Here is a 20191-nt window from a genome sequence, read left to right on the forward strand (position 1 = left end):
TGGATAATCACAAATTGACCATCTCTTACCTAGGTAAATCTTAGGTGAAGCAGATGAGCAGACAGAATGTCATCACAATGCAGAACAAGCCAAGTAGAATCAACCAAGATTTATGTTTGAATCCTGATGATCTCTTGTTTCTTTTCATTTACCAGAACCATAAAACTAATTTGGGCTCTGATATAGCATTGTGTATTCTCTTGCAGCCACCACACAGGTATGCTTCTCCCCTTCCTAAGATATGTATCATGCTATTCATGGGGCTGCTTCTTACTGCTGAAGATGGTAGGGATAACACAGTAAAATATCCACACAGTGTGGAAAAAATCTGTTTTGCTGGAGTGTGGTTAAGTGCTTTGAAATGTGGTGTGTATAAATGACAATGAATAAATGGTTAGACATACAAAGAGCTCAGTTATATGACATCTATAAATCAATCGGTTTACTTCAATCTGAGCAAGGCTTGCTTTCTATTTTTTTAACTACAGAATTGGCTTAAGTTCTGATTTCAGAAAATCTACTCTCACTAAAGTCCAACCCAGTGCCTGGACCTATCTTTAGCTGAGTGTCTGAATCATTGCATGCACACTCCTATATCTGAAAACCTCAGAAGGAGATGAGACTATAAGCCAGTGGTACAGCTTAAATTCTGCATGTAGAAGATTCCAATTTTAGAGTATCCCACCTTAAAATTCCATTAAAAATGACAATTCCCAACTGGAGAGTGAACATTCCGAGGAGGTCAATTTGGGAAGGTCTGCCGGAAGAGATCCGTGTATCATATCACCTCTTAACCTTCTCTTCTCAAGGCTAAACATCCCCAGCTCCCTAAGTCGTTCCTCATAGGGCATGGTTTCCAGACCCTTCACCATTTTAGTCACCCTCCTTTGGACACGCTCCAGTTTCTCAATGTCCTTTTTGAATTGTGGTGCCCAGAACTGGACACAATATTCCAGGTGGGGCCTGACCAAAGCAGAATACAGTGGCACTATTACTTCCCTGGATCTAGATACGATACTTCTATTGATGCAACCTAAAATTGCATTGGCCTTTTTAGCTTCCACGTTGCACTGTTGACTCATGTTCAACTTGATAGGAACATGAGGAAGTCCTATCCCCAACATAAACTCATGTCCACATGAACCTCCCACTTCCTGGTGCTCATAGTTTCTGGACAGCTGATATTAGAGTGCTGGGTATAGGTTAGGATTGGGAGGGAAAAGTGAGAAGATGTGAAGGTCCCTCCTGACATATTTCTCTGACTGCCACATGTGCCAGTGAGAGGAAAGGTGAAGGCCAGACACATGTGAATAAAGAGGGAGAGATTGAAACTTTCTTCATTTTAGGTCCAAGTCTGAGCTGGAGAAGATCATAGGTGGTCATAACACTTTTCTCATTTTTGAAACAACATCACATGTTGATGAGGTTCCTGTTCAAAACTAGCAAATTTAAAAATTCAGTCATATCTTTAAAGATTGCCTTGGTACCCAAGCAAGAAAAGAACTGAGAAAACCATTCTAACATCAAATGGGAACTGCATTTTCAATTATTGTTAAAGAGATGTTTTATCCATATATATAACAATTGTCCAGAAATCTTATTTCTGTTTGGCTTTGGGTATGTACTATACTTGGCATAGTTTACCAAAACAATTATTTCTTTTTTAAAAAGAAAAAAGAAAAAACAGATGAATAGGTTTTGAAACATGGTGTATCTAAAACAGGGGGCTGTCTCAAATTGAAAGCATCCATGGATGGACATATCTATTTTTCTTGTTCTATGGAACTCAGGCTCTGCCAGTTATTTGATAAGGTTTTCTTTTTTGCCAGTTTTAGGCTTGTTGATAGAGTATATAACAATTACAAAGAAAAGTACCTTTTAGCAAACAATAAAATCTAGCACGCTAGATTTAGTCTAGCAAAAAGGAAACACGATTTATTTACATGAAGAGTTCACACATTCGTCAGCAGGAGTGAACTGCTTTTTTCCCCCAGTCATGCTATAAAGACATACTTCTTAGTCAAACCTGGAGCTAAAAACAATCAAAACTGACCACATGGTGAAAGTTTTACAACCCTTGGCCCCTCGATTTGTTTTTTGTGTGTATTTCCCCCTACATTTCCTCTCCAGTGTGATAGGTTTCGTAAGCTGAGAAACAATGAGAAAGGCAATCAGAACACCAATCAAAATATGCCTACTGAAATCAATGAATAAATTATTACTTTCAGTGTGCTTTCTCTCATAGTATTTTGGTGTGGTTGAATAAGGCATACTTGACATTTTTTCTTTTAAAGTGGAATGACAGGTTATTTACCGAAGAAGTCTCTTGATGGGAATTTTAATTAATACAGTGAAAAACATGTCTGCTTCATCTCTTGGGAAAAGTGAGCAAATTAAATGGCTTAGTTGAAAAACTCAGTACTCAAATAGAAGGGATTTTGTGCTCTGTGTACCTTTCTTTTTCCACCTTCAATATTCTTGATTAGAACTGATACATTACTCATGGTGTCACCTCATGGTTTCTTTAACAATAATGTTTACACACTTCAATGGGATTAGCTTAATGAGGTGCCATTATTCTAGAAGTCACTGGTTCAGATTAAAACTATTCTAGTTCTGATCTATGCCTTCCAAGGAGTCCATATTATGGGAATGTAGTGGTGTCATTCATATTTGTAGTTCCATTTGATCAATAAATTGATACAGTACACACACACACACACACACACACACACAAATAGAAGCCAATCTGTTGACATTCTGATAATGCCTAGAGAAGGAGGTTCTTCATGTCTTATCTTTCTTAGTGAAGATAAATATCCCTGGAGGTTGAGGCACCACCAGCAACATACAGGCAAGCTTCTGTCCTAATTATGCTTACTACCAAGTAAACTGCACAAAATAGAATGGGGCTTCCTTCCAAGAAGCATATGATAACATGGCCAGTTTCCGTGTATTTGTTTCTCTGTGAATATGAGGTTTACTAAAATGTTGAAGGAACTGGCAAAACTGCCTCTGAGTCTTCCTTACCCAAGAAAACCCTATGATACCCATGGGGTCACCATTAGTCAGCAGGCAGTTTGAAGGCACACACACACAAATCCTGAATAATCCATGCCACTATTACAGTACTTGGATTGGTCTCTAGGTCCATGCCCTCCCCTCGAAAAACACAAGGGATCACCACATTTGTCAAGATTTTTACCTACAGACACCGAGACACACATTAAGACCCAACACTGTTCTTCACTGTAGCCTTTCTAGCCAGTAGGGCTTGGGAAAAGCTATTCCTCTGCCTTTTTGCACCCCAGTTAACTAGTAACCACAGAAGGAGATAGAATTCAAAGACACAGCCATGTTCATCTGGAAAAACAGTATGCAAAGGGAAGTGGTGTCACCAGCCTTGGGACCACCTAGTGTGAAGGGGCTGCTGGGGGGTGGCAGTGGCCTGCTCTGCCCTCCCTGCCACTGCCTTCCTTGCCTTTTCCCCCTGCCCCTGGCTGCATGCCACCTGGCCATACCCTGCCAGGGCTGCTGGCAGTGGCAACAGCAGAGACCCCTGCCTCTCCTCCTCTCCCACTTCCTAACTTGCTCTCTCATTTGCCTGGATGCCCACCTAGCTCCTACCCAGATTCCTCCCCCAAAAGCTGGGCAGTGGAGAAGAGGCTGGTGCCAGGTGCAGCAACAAGAGCACACACACATCCTCACAGAGTGGGAGAAGGGCCTGACCAACAGTCACCCTCCTCTGGGGTGTCACTTGGTGTGGTCCGCACCCCAAAAGATGCCACTGGAAAATTGATCTGTAGCACCTTTGAGACTAGCTGAAAGACAAAATTGCTATTCATAGACTTGAGTTTACATATTAGTTAGAATATACCATACGTTATAGAATACGTATAGAATATACATATGGCTCCAAGGACATAATTCGTAGGCTCAAGTCTACAAAAGCCCATGCTACCAACTTTTATCTTCCAAAGAGTCTCCAAAGTGCTACAGATTCCAGCAGGAGGGTTACTCTCTTGTAGGATATCACCCCCCTACTTGTCTTCTCTCCTTGCCTTTCTGGCATCACCTCCTCCCCTCTCGCTTTAGGAAAGAGCCTGGCAATCTAGAAGTGACCAGTGGGGTGCCCCAGGGGTCTGTCCTGGGCCCAGTGCTATTCCACATCTTTATCAATGACTTGGAGGACAAAATTAGGGGCACACTTATCAGATTTTCAGATGACACTAAATTAGGAGGAGTAGCTAATACTTCAGAGGACAGGATCAAAATTCAAAATGACCTGAATAGACTAGAAAGCTGGGCCAAAGCTAACAAAATGAACTTCAATGGGGAGAAATGTAAGGTACTAGGACAAAAAATGAAATGCACAGATATAAGATGGGGGACACATGGCTGAATGAGACTATGTGTAAAATGCATCTAGGAGTCCAAGTAGACCACAAGTTGAACATGAGTCAACAGTACAATGCGGCAGCTAAAATGGCCAATGCAATTTTAGGCTGCATCAATAGAAGTAAGGGCGGGATACAGACCGCCGCTTTGCGGCGGTCTCCCGCCGGCGCCATTTGCTCCGCGAGGGAGCCGCAGCAGCCAAACCGCGCGGCTCCCGCGCGGAGCAAAAAAGAAGCTCCATTTCGGAGCTTCTTTTTGCGGCGCCTTTATGACGTCGCGAGGCGCCTGGCGCGGACTCGCGACGTCATAGGCGCCGCGACACGTACGGACGCTCAGCGTCCGATACGTAAACATGGCGGCGCCCATGTGGAAGGGGCGCCGCCATGTTGTACGTATTCTATACGTACTAGGGTTAGGGGGGTGCGGAAGCACCGCCCCTTCCTAACCCTAGTACGTATAGAAGACGTACTTTATGGCGGTCTGTATCCCGCCATAGTGTCTAGATCAAGGGAAGTAATAGTGTCACTCTATTCTGCTTTGGTCAGGCCCCACCTGGAATACTGTGTCCAGTTCTGGGCACCACAATTAAAAAAGGACATTGAGAAACTGGAGTGTGTCCAAAGGAGGGTGACTAAAGTGGTGAAAGTTCTGGAAACCATGCCCTATGAGGAACGACTTAGGGAGCTGGGGATGTTTAGCCTGGAGAAGAGAAGGTTAACAGCTGATATGATAATAATAATAATAGCTTTATTTCTAGCCCGCCTTTCCAGAGATCAAGGCGGGTTACAGTGGTGGATTTTGCAATCCAACAACGCACAAATTTACAATAAAAACATTAATCTGAAAATCACAAATCCACAAAATAAAAATAACAATAACAATATGATAGCCCTGTTTAAATAGTTAAAGGGATGTCATATTGAGGAGGGAGCAAGCTTGTTTTCTGCTGCTCCAGACAACAGGACCCAGAATAATGGATGCAAGTTACAGAAAAAGAGATTCCACCTCAACATTAGGAGGAATTTCTTGACAGTAAGGGCTGTTCAACAGTGGAACACACTCCCTCGGAGAGTGGTGTAGTCTCCTTCCTTGGAGGACTTTAAACAGAGGCTGGATGGTCACCTGTCAGGGATGCTTTGTTTGAGATTTCCTGCATGGGCAAGGGGTTGGATTAGATGGCCTTTGTGGTCTCTTCCAGCTCTGCGATTCTATGATTCTATGATCCTCTCCTTCCAAACAAAACAAACACCCCTTCCTAGAGGAAGAGACCCTCCTCCCTCAGTGCTCCCTGTGTTGCCATGCAAACACCCTCTCCTCCTCCTCCTCCTCCTCTTCCTCCTCTTCCTCCTCCTCCTTGGCATCTCTTTCTGCTCCATCCTTCTTTTTAGTAGTATTATAATTTGGCGAGGCAGCTCTGCCCATGCCTTCTGTGGAGAGGGGAGCTCCCCTGAATGGCTGAGAGGAGTCCAGGGCTTGGATCCCTCCTCCTTTTCCCCCTCCTCCTCCTCCTCTGCCCTCCCTCTCCTGGAGTCCCTCAGTGTTCAGGAATGTGGCGAGCCGGCTGCTGGCCGGAGAAGCAAGGCAAGGAGCTGGGAAAGCTGGCCAGGAGGTCTTCCTCCTCCCCCTGCTTTTCTCTGGGCTGTTTCTCCCCACCATGGCTCTGCTGGACGGTGGGCTCTTCCCTTCAGGGATCAGCTGGGTTTTGTGAAGGCACCGCCTGCTCCTTGCCCCCCAGAAGCCCCCCATGCCTCTCCTCCAAGGCGGGGGCTGCTAGAAGGGTCCCCAAAGCAAAGGCGCCTGGGCTGCTGGAGTGGAGAGCCAAGGAGCAGCGGAGAGCGGCGCCCAGGAGCTCTCCAGGGTCCTGAAACCTGGCGGCTGAAGACCACAAAGCAGTCCAAGCAACTGAGGCGCACCTCAGGCGGCGCCGAGGAGCTCTCCAGGGTGCTGAAACCTGGCTGCTGGCGGACGGCGCTCAGGCTGAACTCTCTCTCCCTCCTGCTTGCTTTCGCCTTGGCTATCTCTCCTCCCTCATGACTGGCAGAGGGGCTCCTTGGAAGGGCTGGTAGATGCCTCTCCATATCATGGCCCGGATCCCATACCTGAGGGCAGTGGTGTCGGGATTCTACCTGTGGGAAGCTGCCCTGCTGCTCAGGTGAGTCTCCCTTTCCAGCGCCCAGGTGTGCCTTCCAGTCCTTGTCGACATATACTAGGGAATCTCTTGGCAGGTTTCCTCAGAGAGGGGCGCTGCCTTTGCCATCCTCGATGGCTGAGAGTGTGTGACTTGCACAAGTCGGGATTCGAACCCCAGTCTCCCAGGGTCCTAGTCCGACGCTCAAAGGTTGGCTCCTTATATGCCTTACAGATTGGGGACTTCAGGGGCTAGAAGGCTGGGGAGTCAGCATGCCAAGGGAGCTTGTCGCACCTTGGAGATGGCACGTCTTCACGATGCCAACTTCTTTCCCATCCTTGCTGAGGTGTGACAAGATCCAGGTGTGCCTCAGTTGCTTGGACTGCTTTGTGGTGTTCAAGTCCTCATGGTGATCCCAAGGTGAACTTGATTGTGTGGGTTTTCTTGGCAAGATTTGCCCAGAGGTGCTCAGCCCTTGCCGTCCCTGGAGGCTGAGAGCGTGTGACTTGCCCAAGGTCACCCAGTGGGTTTTTATGGCGAAGCTGGGAATCAAACTCTGGGCTCCAGAGTCCAATGCTCCAACTGATATGCCATGCTGCTTTTGTGGCACATCTAACCCATGGGACCCATGAGTACAATGAGAAAAAATATGTCTCAACCTCGCACACGCATGCACGCACATGTCGCCTAGCAAAGCAAGATTTCTGTGGACCTTGTGAAGCTGTTGTGTAATGGTTTCTTGTTTTCCATAACTGTTATTGTTTTGTGGCCAATATTTACATGCTTCTTTTCTCCCTCCTCTCCTCCACAGATGGAGGAGATGGTTTCCCTACTCTACTAGGAATCACAGCTCGTTAGCAAATGAGAAATGGAGAAGTGTTTGCACTGGTTTTTTTTTCTAGACCTAGAAATAACTTTGCATGTCTTATCTAATAATACTATAATAAAGAGATGGCAACCGATTCCTAAATACAAACCTCTGGTTCCAGTATCTGACACAGCTGCCAAGAAACCAAGTTTTAAAAAATGGGACTCTTATTTGTTTTCCAAATTGTGTGATGTTTAATTTTGAGGGGTATTGCCAACTATTCTGATGTGGATTCTAGTGGATTCCCCCATATTCCCCTTCAGAATCATTAAACAGCAATTGCAGCCATTTTTAAAAGTCATCTCCCCCTCCCAAGATACTTGAGAATATGCAGGATGAATTTCAAAAATTTCTCTTCTGATAAATCCCCATCTTAATTGAAACAATTAATACAAAAATATATATTTATATTATTAAACCTGACAAGCACATCTGAGTTTTCATGTGGCTCACTCCACAGGAATTCAAAAGTGATTGAATTTAACTTAAATCCAAAAGTGATTGAAATTAAGCCAGTTTAGTTTCATCAAAATAGTATGTGACAAAATGTGTGTAAATAATTAAAGAATGGTTTATGTCAGTCATGAGGCTATTAATAATTATTTCATTCCAAACACTAATCATAAACAGCCAATCTATGTAGATTAGATAGAATATACTATGAGGAACCTTTGCTATTAAAATCACATGGCTATTATTAAAAACATCATACCAAGAAAACTGAAAAATTAGGTTGCTTTTATGTTTCTTATGCTTTGGTTTGAAAGAAATCTCCATATATGTTGTGTATGATATACATGTAAGAGACATGTTTATCAGCATAAGTATATTCTAATGAAAACATTCAAACAGGAAAGTGATGTGTAAATAATGCTCTCTTGTATTCACACATGCATGGTGCTACAAATAACATGTAAGAAAAGGAAATGTTGAAGTTAGCATCACAACCAAATGCAAGTTTGTGGGCAGTAATTTATGCTTTTTTTCATTTATGAAATGGAAAACCAAAGCAATTTATTTAGTTTGTATCTCAAACACAAAGGAAAATGCAAATAACTATATCCTGTATAAGATGAAGTGAATTGTGGGAGGTAGATTTGATGGTTTTTGGGTGCCTAGCATGGTAAAATTGATCTTGCAAACCTGAAGAAGCCATGTGCAAAGGAAGCAAATGAACCTCCACTCCAAACTTGAAGAAAGAGGATCTTTTATATCATTTTTATTCAGCAGTACAAGCAGTAAACACATTCATTAATAGGTCAACAACTGCTGGAATGGAGACTGAGGAGAGTGAGCCACCAGCCTCAGCATTGAGTGATGTTACTGAACCATTGAGAAACAGAAGTATTAGCTTTATTATCCTAGAAGTTAGAGCTCTATTAGCCTAAACATTCATGTTGACCACTATCCAGAATGCAAACATCTTATTCCATTTTTTCCCATGCTGGGTCATGGGTCCTTCAAGAGGCAATAGGTTGAAACAGCTATGGCAGCATTGAGAAGTTAAATAGGTCAAAGGAAAGGGCACATAATTAGACTTTAGAAGGAGAGCACATAGATACACAAAACAAGAGAAGGAAACAAAAGGAAGCAGAAACTAATATAAGTGTGCCATTGACATTTTGTTCAAATCACCCATTTAACCTGAGATGTAAGCTTTATTTTACTAAGACAAGAGGATTTCTAAATGTGCAATGAAAAATTATTGACAGATGTGCACAATTCCATCAAAATAAACTTTTTGCATCCTTAAAATCACTTACTTCAATGGATTGTCAGTGCGTCTACTTTTCTTTAGATTAGAGTGAGCAAAGTGCAGTATTGGATCTGCATATATGCCTCCCCCTTCCCAGCTACTTCGGCAGCCTCAACCTCTCCAGAGACCATGGGCAATTCTTTTCTTTTTTTAATGGCAAAAGAAGTAAATATGATAAATATGTCTCTTAAATGTGTCTTTCACAAACTGCCTCTCCTTGAAGCCTCCAGGAGAAACAGTTACTGTTCTAAATGGATAGTAGCCAGACTTTGCTCTATTATATATAAAAATACAATTTTATTTTTTTAAAAAAATTAGAAGTGGACCTCTGCCTACCACTGGATTTGTTTTAGGTGTTTGATGGGTGTAGCTTTTTTGACAGTCTGTGGAGTCTCTGGACAGAAGATTGGCTCCCTGACCGATGGCATAACTTTGCTTTAAACTGAGTGATGAACTAGGAAGTAGTATGGTATTTTTGCCTAATATAATTTGCAAAGTAGAAGCAGTAGACCCAATGTTGTTGTTGTGTATCTTCAGGCCATTTCTGACTTATGGCAGCCCTAAGGCAGAATTTGTTCATAGGGTTTCTCCTTGCCTCCCTTAAAGTCTGAAACTAACAAAATGAAATTCAATATGGAGAAATGTAAGGTGGAAAAATGAAATGCACAAATATAGAATTGGGGACACCTGGCTGAATGAGACTACATGTGAAAGGGATCTAGAAGTCCAAGTAGAGTAGACCATCCTGTTCAGAGAAGCCTTCCCAGGCATCGCATAATTGTCGCTTACTATCTGATGTTCTGTTGTTGACTGTTTATCGATCCATTTCCTGTATTGCTATGTACTGTATATGTATTATCCTACTTGTGAGTATGTATTTTCCCTGGATAATGATTAACCTTCCATTTTGAAGCCAAGCCCTCCCTCCTGTCCATCTGCCTTGGTCCAGGCCTCGGAGGTTGAGAGGAACTGCTGGACCTCTTACCCGTCACCACTCCCTTCTCCTTCTGTGTCATGTCTTTTTAGATTGTAAGCCTGAGGGCAGGGAACCGTCTAACTAAAAAGATTGCATGTACAGCGCTGTGTAAATTTACAGCGCTTCATAAATAAAGGTTAATAATAATAATAATATTGAACATGAGTCAACAGTGCAATGTGGCAGCTAAAAAGGCCAATGTGAATTTAGTTTTCAGCAATAGAAGTATACTATCTGGATCAAGGGAAGTAAAAATGCCATTCCATTCTGCTTTGGTCAGGCCCCACCTAGAACACTGTGTCCAGTTCTGGGCACCACAATTCAAAAAGGATGTTGAGCAACTGGAGCATGTCCAAAGGAGGGAAACTAAAATAGTGAAGGGTCTGGAAACCATACCCTATGAGGAACGGCTTAGGGAGCTGGGGATGTTTAGCCTGGAGAAGAGAATGTTAACAGGTGATATGATAGCCCTGTTTAAATACTTGAAGGGATATAATATTGAGGAGGGAGCAAGCTTGCTTTCTGCTGCTCCAGAGAACAGGACCCGGAGCAATGAATGCAAGCTACAGGAAAAGAGATTCCACCTCAACATTAGGAGGAACTTCCTGACAGTAAGGGCTGTTCAACAGGGGAACACAGTCCCTCGGAGTGTAGTGCAGTCTCCTTCCTTGGAGGTCTTTAAATAGAGGCTGGATGGCCATCTGTCAGGGATGCTTTGATTTTGATTTCCTGCATGACAGGGCGTTGGACTCGATGGCCCTTGCGGTCTCTTCCAACTCCATGATTCTATGATTCTATGAAAGAAAGTGACTTGCCTAGGGTCACCCAGTAGGCTTCCATGGTTGAGCAGGGAGTCAAAGCATGATCTCAAAGTGTCCTAGTCTAACATTTAAACCACTTCACCATGCTCGCTCACAATAGACTCAATTATATCCAACCCCACATCAGTAAAAAGTAGTAAACACAGAAGCCTAAATCCAGTTCCTAGTCCCAACTGGAGTAAACCCATACACTCTATAGGATTAACATCAATTTTGTTTTGCAATTCATAAAATTCATTCAATGCATCTACCCTAGTTGGGGAACCAGTGTGGAGGCCAGGGGTGAAAGCCCCACTAGCCCATAGAAACCAGTGACCTTAGACAAGTCAGACATTCTCAGCGTAAAAGGAAAGCAATGGTAATTCCCCTTTGGATAACAAATCTTTCCAAAATAACACCATTTGACTTATACTTATAAGTCAATGTCAATAAATCTATCAGTAAGAATCAATGTGAAATTATCTAACAATCACACAATGAAGTTTTAGATTAGCAGTTGGTTTTAATCATTCACTCTAGTATTCACTCTGATTTTAAAAATTAGTTGGAGTCAACATTTTTTGGGGGGAATATATTGAACTGAATAAACCGCCTGAAGTATGTTTATTGTATATTTTTATTTGAAACTTCTAGCATTTAGAATATAAAGTGTGTGTTTTACTTTAGAGTTAGAATGCATGGTCAGCTATCCAAGCAAGACCAGAATTATCCCAGTCAACAGCAGAGAGGCAATGATGAATGTAAAAATGCTAGTGACAAGTGAGAGTGACCTCTGGTTGGAAGACTATGCACTTGAGTAACACCAAAGGAATGAAATAAGTGGGTGCAAGAGTTTGGGGATGAGCAATAAAGCAGGAGGGTGGAATATATGTTTCTGGCTCCTTTAACTTAGCTATGGAAATGAGTTTTACTTTGCTGCATTTGTTCCCATCAAAGTACTTTTAGAACAAATTCAGTGGGGCATTTATATAGAAAATCTTCCAAAGGCTGACTCCCTCAGCTTCCTATAATCTTGTGCATACACTCCAACAAAAGGCTGCTGCTTACCAAAAATCACAAACAAGCCATCACCAATATCTCTGTTTGTTAGGTCCAAAACACACTGCAGAAATAATCCAGTTTGACACCACTTTTAACTGCTCTGGCTTAATGCTAGGGAATCCTAGGAATTGTAGTTTATTGTGGCATCAGAGTTCTCAGACAGAGAAGACTAAATGTCTCACAAAACTACTGTTCCCAGAATTCCCTAGCAGTGAGCCTGGGCAGTTAAAGCAGTCTTAAACTGGATTATTTCTAGAGTGTGTTCTGAACTTTAGTATCCACAAAGTGTACTTCTCATGCCACTCACTTTATGGGACAAAGGAAAACAGAGAGGAAGTAGTTTATATACTCTTAAGATTTTTTAAAAAAATAGAATGAAACTGAGGCTGTATCTGCACTGCAGAAATAATACAGTTTGACACCACTTTAACTGCCATGGATCAATGCTATGGAGTTCTGGGAACTGTAGCTTGCTGTGGCACCAGAACTCACTGACAGAGAAGGTTAAATGTCTCACAAAACTACAGTTCCCAGAATACCATAATATTAAGCCATGACATTAATGTAGTGTCAAACTGGATTATTTCTACAGTGCCGTTGCAGCCTGAGAGAAATTGTTTGGTAGAAATCTCACATGCATACCTCACTCTAACAGCAAATTCAGTTGCTGGGTGCCAACAAGACTGTAAGCTATATGGGACCACTAAGAAAGAGAAATAACACCATCATGCAAACAGTAAAGTTTGCAGAAATGCCCCTCCCCCCCAAAAAAACCTTAAGTAGAAACAAAGCTTTCACTCCGTACTGCAAACATTTCTTATAATATATTACACCATACTACAACCATTTCCATCAGCATTAGAAATCTTGAATACAGACCAAACCCAAAGGCTATTCACAAATGGCTCCTCTTCATCCTGGAGAGAATTTACCAGTGGGGTGCCACAGGGTTCTGTCCTGGGCCCAGTGCTATTCAACATCTTTATCAATGACTTGGATGATGGAATAGAAGGCATGCTTATAAAATTTGATGATGACATCAAATTAGGAGGGGTTACTAATACTCCAGAGGATAATTCAATTAACAGATTAGAGAGTTGGGCCAAAACTAACAAAATGAATTTCAACAGGGAGAAATGTAAGGTACTAAAACTAGGCAGAAAAAAATGAAAGGCTCAGATATAGAATGGGAGACACCTGGCTTGACAAAAGTACATGCGAAAAGGCTTTTTTGTCTCTTAATAGACCACAAGGTGAATATAAGTCAGTGTGATCCAGCAGCTAAAAAAACCAATATGAACCTAGGATCTATCAATAGGAATATAGTGTCTAGCTCGAGGGAAGTAATAGTAGTACTCTATTGTACTTTGGTCAGCCTTCACCTGGAATACTGCGTCCAGTATTGGGCACTACAATTCAAAAAGGATATTGACAAGCTGCAGTGTGTCCAGAGGAGGGCAACCAAATGGTGAAAAGTCTGGAAACCAGGCCCTATGAGGAACACCTTAGGGAGGTGAATATGTTTAGCCTGGAGAAGAGAAGGTTAATAGGTGACATGATAGCCCTGTTTAAATATTTGAAGGGATGTCATATTGAAGATGGAGTAAGCTTGTTTTCTGCTTGCTCCAGAGGCTAGGACATGGAACAATGGATTCAAACTACTAGAAAAGTAATTCCACCTAAATATTAGGGATAACTTCCAGACAGTAAGAACTGTTTGCTAGTGGAATATGCTTCTTCAGTGAGATCCTGCAATGTAATGTCACTGTGAGAAATATACCACTGTTTCAGCCTTTCCAGGCTTTCCTTCTATTCCCCCCCCCCCAACCAGGGACTGGGATATACCTTTCTGCCTGTACCAGGTCTGTTGAAAGTATTGATTTCTCAGTGTAGATCTATGTGCATTTTTTATTTCTGTGCCTGAGGAAATTGTATAAAACTTTCTCAGAGTGAACCAAGAGCTAGCCTATCCAGAGAAGACAGAGCCCTTTCAATACATTTATGTGCTCTTTTCCCCTCTCTCCCTCTCATGCATGAATGCATGCACGCACATGCACAAGCTCACATGCACACACACTTTTCTCCCTTTTCAGCTTCTCCATTTTGTTCCTACTCATATTCTCAGTTTGATCTCCTCTTTCATTCACACAACATACTCTGTTTTTGACAGTGTAGAGCTTGAGGAGGAACAGCAGAGTTTTCCCCCAGTTGTTTTTGTGTGTGTGTGTGTGTGTGTGTGTGTGTGTGTGTGTGTGTGCATATGCTTGTAAATTCTAGGGCTACCCTGCATCTGCTGGGCTTTTCCATACTTGGTTGTATAACAACTTGGAAGTAAAATGGTTTTAATTGGCATTGTTACCTCTTCATGTACACAGGGTACACCACACTGTGAAGATGTAAAACAGATACAGTGAAGCTCAAACATTAAGTAAACAAAAATAAACTGGCACTTGATGATTACATTCACACAGAGAGAGTCAATAATTGACAGAAGCACCTTTGGCAGCAATTACAGCTCTGAGTCCTCCTGGGTAAGGTTATGTCAGCTTGCACATTTGGATCCTGCAGTTTTTGACTTTGCCTCTTGACAAAATTGCTCCAGCTCTGTCAGGATAGATGGTGCCTGTTAGTGAAGTGGAACTTTAAAGTCTTGTCATAGATTTGCAATTGGACTGAGGCCTGGATCTTGATTGAGTAACTCAAAAGATTATTTGTGCCCTTGTTTTGCAACCATTCTGCTGTTACTTTGACTATGTGTTTAGGATTGTTGCTGGAAGGTGAAGCTCTGTCTCAATCTCAGGTCCCTGGCAGAGTGAAACAGATTTTCCTGTAGAATTTGCTCTCTAGTTGGTTCCATCCAACTTGCATTCAATCCTGACCAGTTTCCCAAACTCTGTTGAGGAAAAATAGCTCTATAACTAGATGCTACTAACACCATGCTTCACTTGGAGGATGGTGTTTTCAGGGTAATAAGCAATCTTTGCTTTGTATCACATGGAGTGTTTTGTGACAAGGCAAAAGAGTTCAGTTTTGCTCTTTTGAGACCAGAAAGCCTTTGCAGATTCCCTGGGTCTCCCTCTGTATTTTCTACAAACTCTAAATGGATTTTGACATGGGACTGGTTTCAATAGCAGTTTTTCTCTCACTACTCTTTCTTCTCACTACTAGGGTGGACAGATTTGAGCATCAACATGGGACAGTTTCACCCCTTGCAGCTATTGGTACAGGTCGTCCGGGTTACCACTGGCCTCTTGTTTGATTCTCTGATTAATGTTTTCCTTACCCAGTAATAATGAATTTAATGGTGCTCTGGAATATTTCCATAGTATGGATTTAAAAAAAAAAACAAAAAACACCACCTGACTGGGGCTTGTGATGGAGCCTTTCTTATACATGTGAGGTCACCTTTTACTTCTTCTCCACACAAGGCCCCACTCACTGACACTTTCCCTGCTTTTTGCCTTTTAACAGTCTCCCTAAGTGCATGAGACTAGAGTCTCAAGTGGCTTCCCTAAAACAATATCTTAGGTAGTGTGCTTGCCTTTGTTTATAATATCTAGAATTTACTCAGAGAAATCTGTTATAAAACTTAAACAGTAACTTTATTAAATAACATATAGCAAGAAGATAACTTAAGTGGGTTACTTCACTTTAGCGTGATTACTTTAACATAATACTTGCAGGCTTATCATAATCCCCTCTAGAATTTCTTAAATGACTTCAGGGCTGTGCAGACCAGCAATTAAGGCCAGCCTGGGGGCGAAGTTGGGGCGTGCCACCCACACGACACACACCCCAACTCTGCCCCCATGGTGGTGTGATGCTGTGTGCCATTCCACACAGTGCGCAGCAACATGGCACTCCTCTGGCAGTGCATTTACATGACACAGCGCCAAAGGAGTACCTTAAAGCCGCAGTGCTGTGGCTATCACACCTTTTCCAGGGTGCAAAAAGGAGCTGCTTTTTGTGGCTCCATTTTGCACTCAGGAAAGGCCAGATTGGGGCCGCAGCATGCTGTTGCCACAATCCCGATCCAGCGCAGCTAAAGGCAGTTGCAGGCTGCCCTTTAGGGGCGGTCTGCACAGCCTCTCCTTCTCCTAGTCAGATTCCTTATCTCACTCTCACTGAAGAACAGTCAGATTCCTTGCCTGACTCTCACTGAAGAACCAGTCAGGTTCCTTATCTGACTTTCACTGACTCACAATGAAAACATCCTATCTTCTTGTTATTCCTGATGCTGTTTGTTTAGATATGCTCCCCAACAAGCATTTGAGCCTCCCAGAAGCAATTATTGAGATCAGGGGTGAATCTACACTGTAGAAATAATGCAATTTGATACTATTGTAATGATATAGTTCCAGCCTATGGAATCTTGAAATTTGTAGTTTTACAAGGTCTTTAGCCTTCATGGCTAAATGCCTCCCAAAACTACACATCCCATGATTCTGTAAGATAGAGCCATAGTAGTTAAAGTGGTGTAAAACTGCATTATTTCTACAGTGTAGATGCATCACATGTATCACTGGAATTTCACACAATTGGACTCCATTCAACCATTTTAGGTGATGTCTAGAAACTGTGGGTTGCACCAGAACTGACTTGGGCATGTGACTGCAAATGAGGTGAATACTTTGGCAATCTGTAAGTACCAGTTTGTTTTTATTTACTTAAGATTTGTGCCCCAATAAAAGTGTGTTCACCTTCACACTGCTGAGGACGTTAAGCACATCAAGTGATAATGATGATGATTAAAAATAATCAAACTGGAGATAAAAACAGCAAAATGTGGAAAGGTTGAAAGGGCTCTGATACTTTTGCAAGACACTATATATGATGACAATAAGAAGTCACGACAACATAAACACAGAGATTCACAATTTAAAGAGGGGAGCAGTTTTTGATTCAAGTCTGCTGCCTGGACCTGAAGAAAAGGGTTAAAAGTAAATCGAACCTGGGAATTCTACACATTTCTTGTAAACATCTCTCCTGACACATAAAGGCCCACTCGCCATTCTACAGAGTCATATCTAGAGAAGAAAATCTACTTTTGATTATTCCTTTGTAATAAAAAATTGCTTGTATGAGTTGGCTTTTCATTTTGTTTCTTCCTTGCTCCTTTTCCCAACTTGCTTAATCTGCTTCTTCCCTTAATCCCTGTGCTCTTTTCTTCTTTTCCTATTCAAATCAGTGTGAGTTAGACTGCAATTATGCATCCACTTACCTGTAAGTCCCCCTGAAAACAATGGGTTTTACTTCTGAGAATAATGCATAGGACAGAATAATGTCCAGCTGCAGTCCTGAACATGCTTTGTAAGAAACAAATCCCCCTCCCCCAGTATGGTGAGATTTACTTATGAGTAAACATAAATAAAAAATAAAAATGCTGATGTTGATCTTTATCACAATTAGATCTGGGAGAGATTAAGTAGAGGGCAGGGGAGTTAATCCCTCTCATCTTGCCAAAACATGGCAATAGGTCACATTTAGTTCCTGTTTAAAAGGTTACTTAGCCCAAAGAGCAAAGTATAAGAAAGAGCGCAAACTGGTATACTATGCACTACATAAATATGTCAAGATTAGATATAACCTCAGGACTCACCCCCTCACCCCTTTCTCTTCCTTTAGTAAATAGGTTTTCTGAATGTTACACAGGGACACAACAAAAGGTTGCAGTCTATCCTCTTTTCTGGGGCCCAGACATTCTCATAACGCTATTTAGAGTTGCAGAAAGGATGGGGGGAACAAACCCTTCCTCATGATACACATCGGAGTTTATCAGACAAGGGAAATTGGAAGTATAATGCAATGGCAATCCGAACGCAATCATGGGGTTTAACGTTATTGTGTGATAGACTACCACACGCAATTTCGGGCTATGGGAAGTCAGTCTGAACGCAATCATGGGGTTTCACATTATTGCGTGATAGACTACCACATGCAATTTTTGGCAATGGCAAGCTATTTTCGGGCAATGGGAAGTCAGTTCGAACGCAATTCGAATTCACGTAAATTCACCGAACTAGCAAATTCACGTGAATGTGTTCTGGACCCACTTTCTTTTCATTCAAAATTAAGAGAAATTCCTCCCTTGTGATAACGTCCATCATAATAGAGTTCAGACTTTCCTTTGCCCATTCCTGATTCCTATGCTTCTAACAGGGAAAGGAAATCTCCAACCTGTGGGTTTAATCTGGCAGCAGAGAGTCCCCCATTCAGCTCCCATTGCTCCTTCTGCCAGTCTCCCCTGATCAATGATCAGTGATCAGAGACAAGAGGTAAGAGTCCATTTAAAAAACCAGAAGGTTTTGCATTGCATAGGGCTAATTGTTTGCAGACAGTAGAGGTTTCTCCTGGTTTGTCTCATTTGCTGATTGTGAAGGGTTTGTTGGAACAGGACTTAAACAGATTTGCAGATTGGGAAGGTTTTTCATCAAACAGGGATCTTGGTTTGCAAAACTGAGAATTTTTCATGGAAATACGTTCTGATTTACAGAGTGGGAAAATTTTGTTAGGAATCGGAGCTCTCTTTTGCAGACCCACAATGGAAAGCAGCAAATGGTTTTAAAATGATAGGAGATCTGGCTTTCAAACAGAGAAGATTTTGAATGCCTAAATGTTATTATGCTGGGGCAAATTGGAAATATTTACCTCAGGGTCTAATGTGATAAGCTTACTCACATCCCATTGATTTCAGTGGAGCTTAAGCATAAATAACTTGTTGAGAGTCAACTCATCAGTAATTTTTTCCTTCTCTGTCTCAAAGTAAATGAGAGGTCCAGAAAGTTCAGTGTAAAGATTTCTTATTGTCAATGTTCTCGATATAAGCATATTGTTCTCTTTGCAATAGCCACAGTGTTTTTATGTATGTGAACAACTACACATATGGTATCTCAACATGTTCATGCTTTTGATCTTTATCCCTTTCCACATTCTATTCATTTTCTTCACAACACTTAAGATCTTGGTCAAGTTTCAACCTCTGTATAAACCATTGTTTTCTTATACATTCAAGGAATTAGTCTTAAAATATCCTAATTCAAAACAAAAATGGAGTAGAATTGTTCTGCTTCTTGAAAACTATTATTTAGTTACCTTCTTTGATTCTTCATCCTGTGATCTATAGATATGAGTAGCTGCAGGATACACAAAAAGACATTACTACTGAGACATTCTTTGTGAGGCAGTTCAGCTCTGCTATGTTGCCTGTCTGTTTAAATTCCCTTAAAATAGTTTACTAAGGGGAAAAAAGGCATGTAGAATTGCATTGAACCAGAGTACAAGGCCAGGCCTTTGGTATAGTGCAAAGATTTGTTATCTCATATATTAACTTATTTTGCTATCTCTTCACTTGTGTCTGTGCCAACACTTAGAAAAGTCACTCTTGTAGAATACTACCCTTAAAATCATTCAGTTAATATGACCACAGCCCATATTGACTGAGGAACCTTTACAAGCCCTAGACTATGTAAACATCTGACAGAAGCAATGTATTACCACACAAACTTAGGGTCCAATATAATTACAGTAAATCCTTGATGTATTTCTTGTTGCAAATATGACAAATTAAAAACATTTAGAGAAGGATTACAACTGCCTTAACCATTTCAAGATATATTTTCTTGCATCAACAGAAGAAATGGAAGTAATTTGCTATAAATAATTATTTGTAATTAATTTCAGATTTTTAAAACCCAAGGTAAATATTCTAATTCTACCTTAACAAGAAATTTCATTTGATTTCATTCTTTTTATGGTGTAAACTGTTAACAAAATTAGAATCATAGAGTTGGAAGAGACCACAAGGGCCATCCAGTCCAAGCCCCTGCCATTCAGGAACTCACAGAAAGCATACATAACACATGGCCATCCAGCCTCTGTTTAAAGACCTCTAAGGAAGGAGACTCCACTACACTCTGAGGGAGTTTGTTCCACTGTCAAACAGCCCTTACTGTCAGGAAGTTCCTCCTAATGTTGAGGTGGAATATCTTTTGCTGTAGCTTGCATCCATTGTTCCAGGTCCTGTTCTCTGGAGCAGCAGAAAATAGTGCACCCACACCAACCATGGGCCTGCCATCTGTAGTTTAAACTTGTGTGGATAGCAAGCCCGGGCTTTTCCAGTGTGCATTCACATGTGGTGACGCACCTCTTAACCTTCTCTTCTCCAGGCTAAACATTCCCAGCTCCCTGAGTCGTTCCTCATAGG

General features: G+C 41.7%; 1 protein-coding gene across 3 annotated transcripts in view; it reads left to right on the plus strand.

Annotated features, from left to right (window-relative positions):
• Positions 1-5945: 5945 nt before the first annotated feature.
• GLRA3 (glycine receptor alpha 3) overlaps positions 5946-20191 on the plus strand; it is a 106359-nt gene continuing 92113 nt past the window's right edge. For 2 of the 3 annotated variants that reach the window (XM_089525455.1, XM_089525456.1), the window contains exon 1: positions 5946-6550. In XM_089525455.1, the coding sequence (XP_089381581.1) occupies positions 6465-6550 (86 nt within the window). In that variant the 5' untranslated portion in view covers positions 5946-6464. The remainder of the gene's footprint in view (positions 6551-20191) is intronic. The other variant, XM_089525457.1, reaches the window with a different exon arrangement.

This window comes from Sceloporus occidentalis, unplaced genomic scaffold (assembly GCF_023333645.1).
Source record: "Sceloporus occidentalis isolate IW3139 unplaced genomic scaffold, rSceOcc1.0.p SCAF_5, whole genome shotgun sequence".
In the NCBI taxonomy this organism is placed as follows: domain Eukaryota; kingdom Metazoa; phylum Chordata; class Lepidosauria; order Squamata; family Phrynosomatidae; genus Sceloporus; species Sceloporus occidentalis.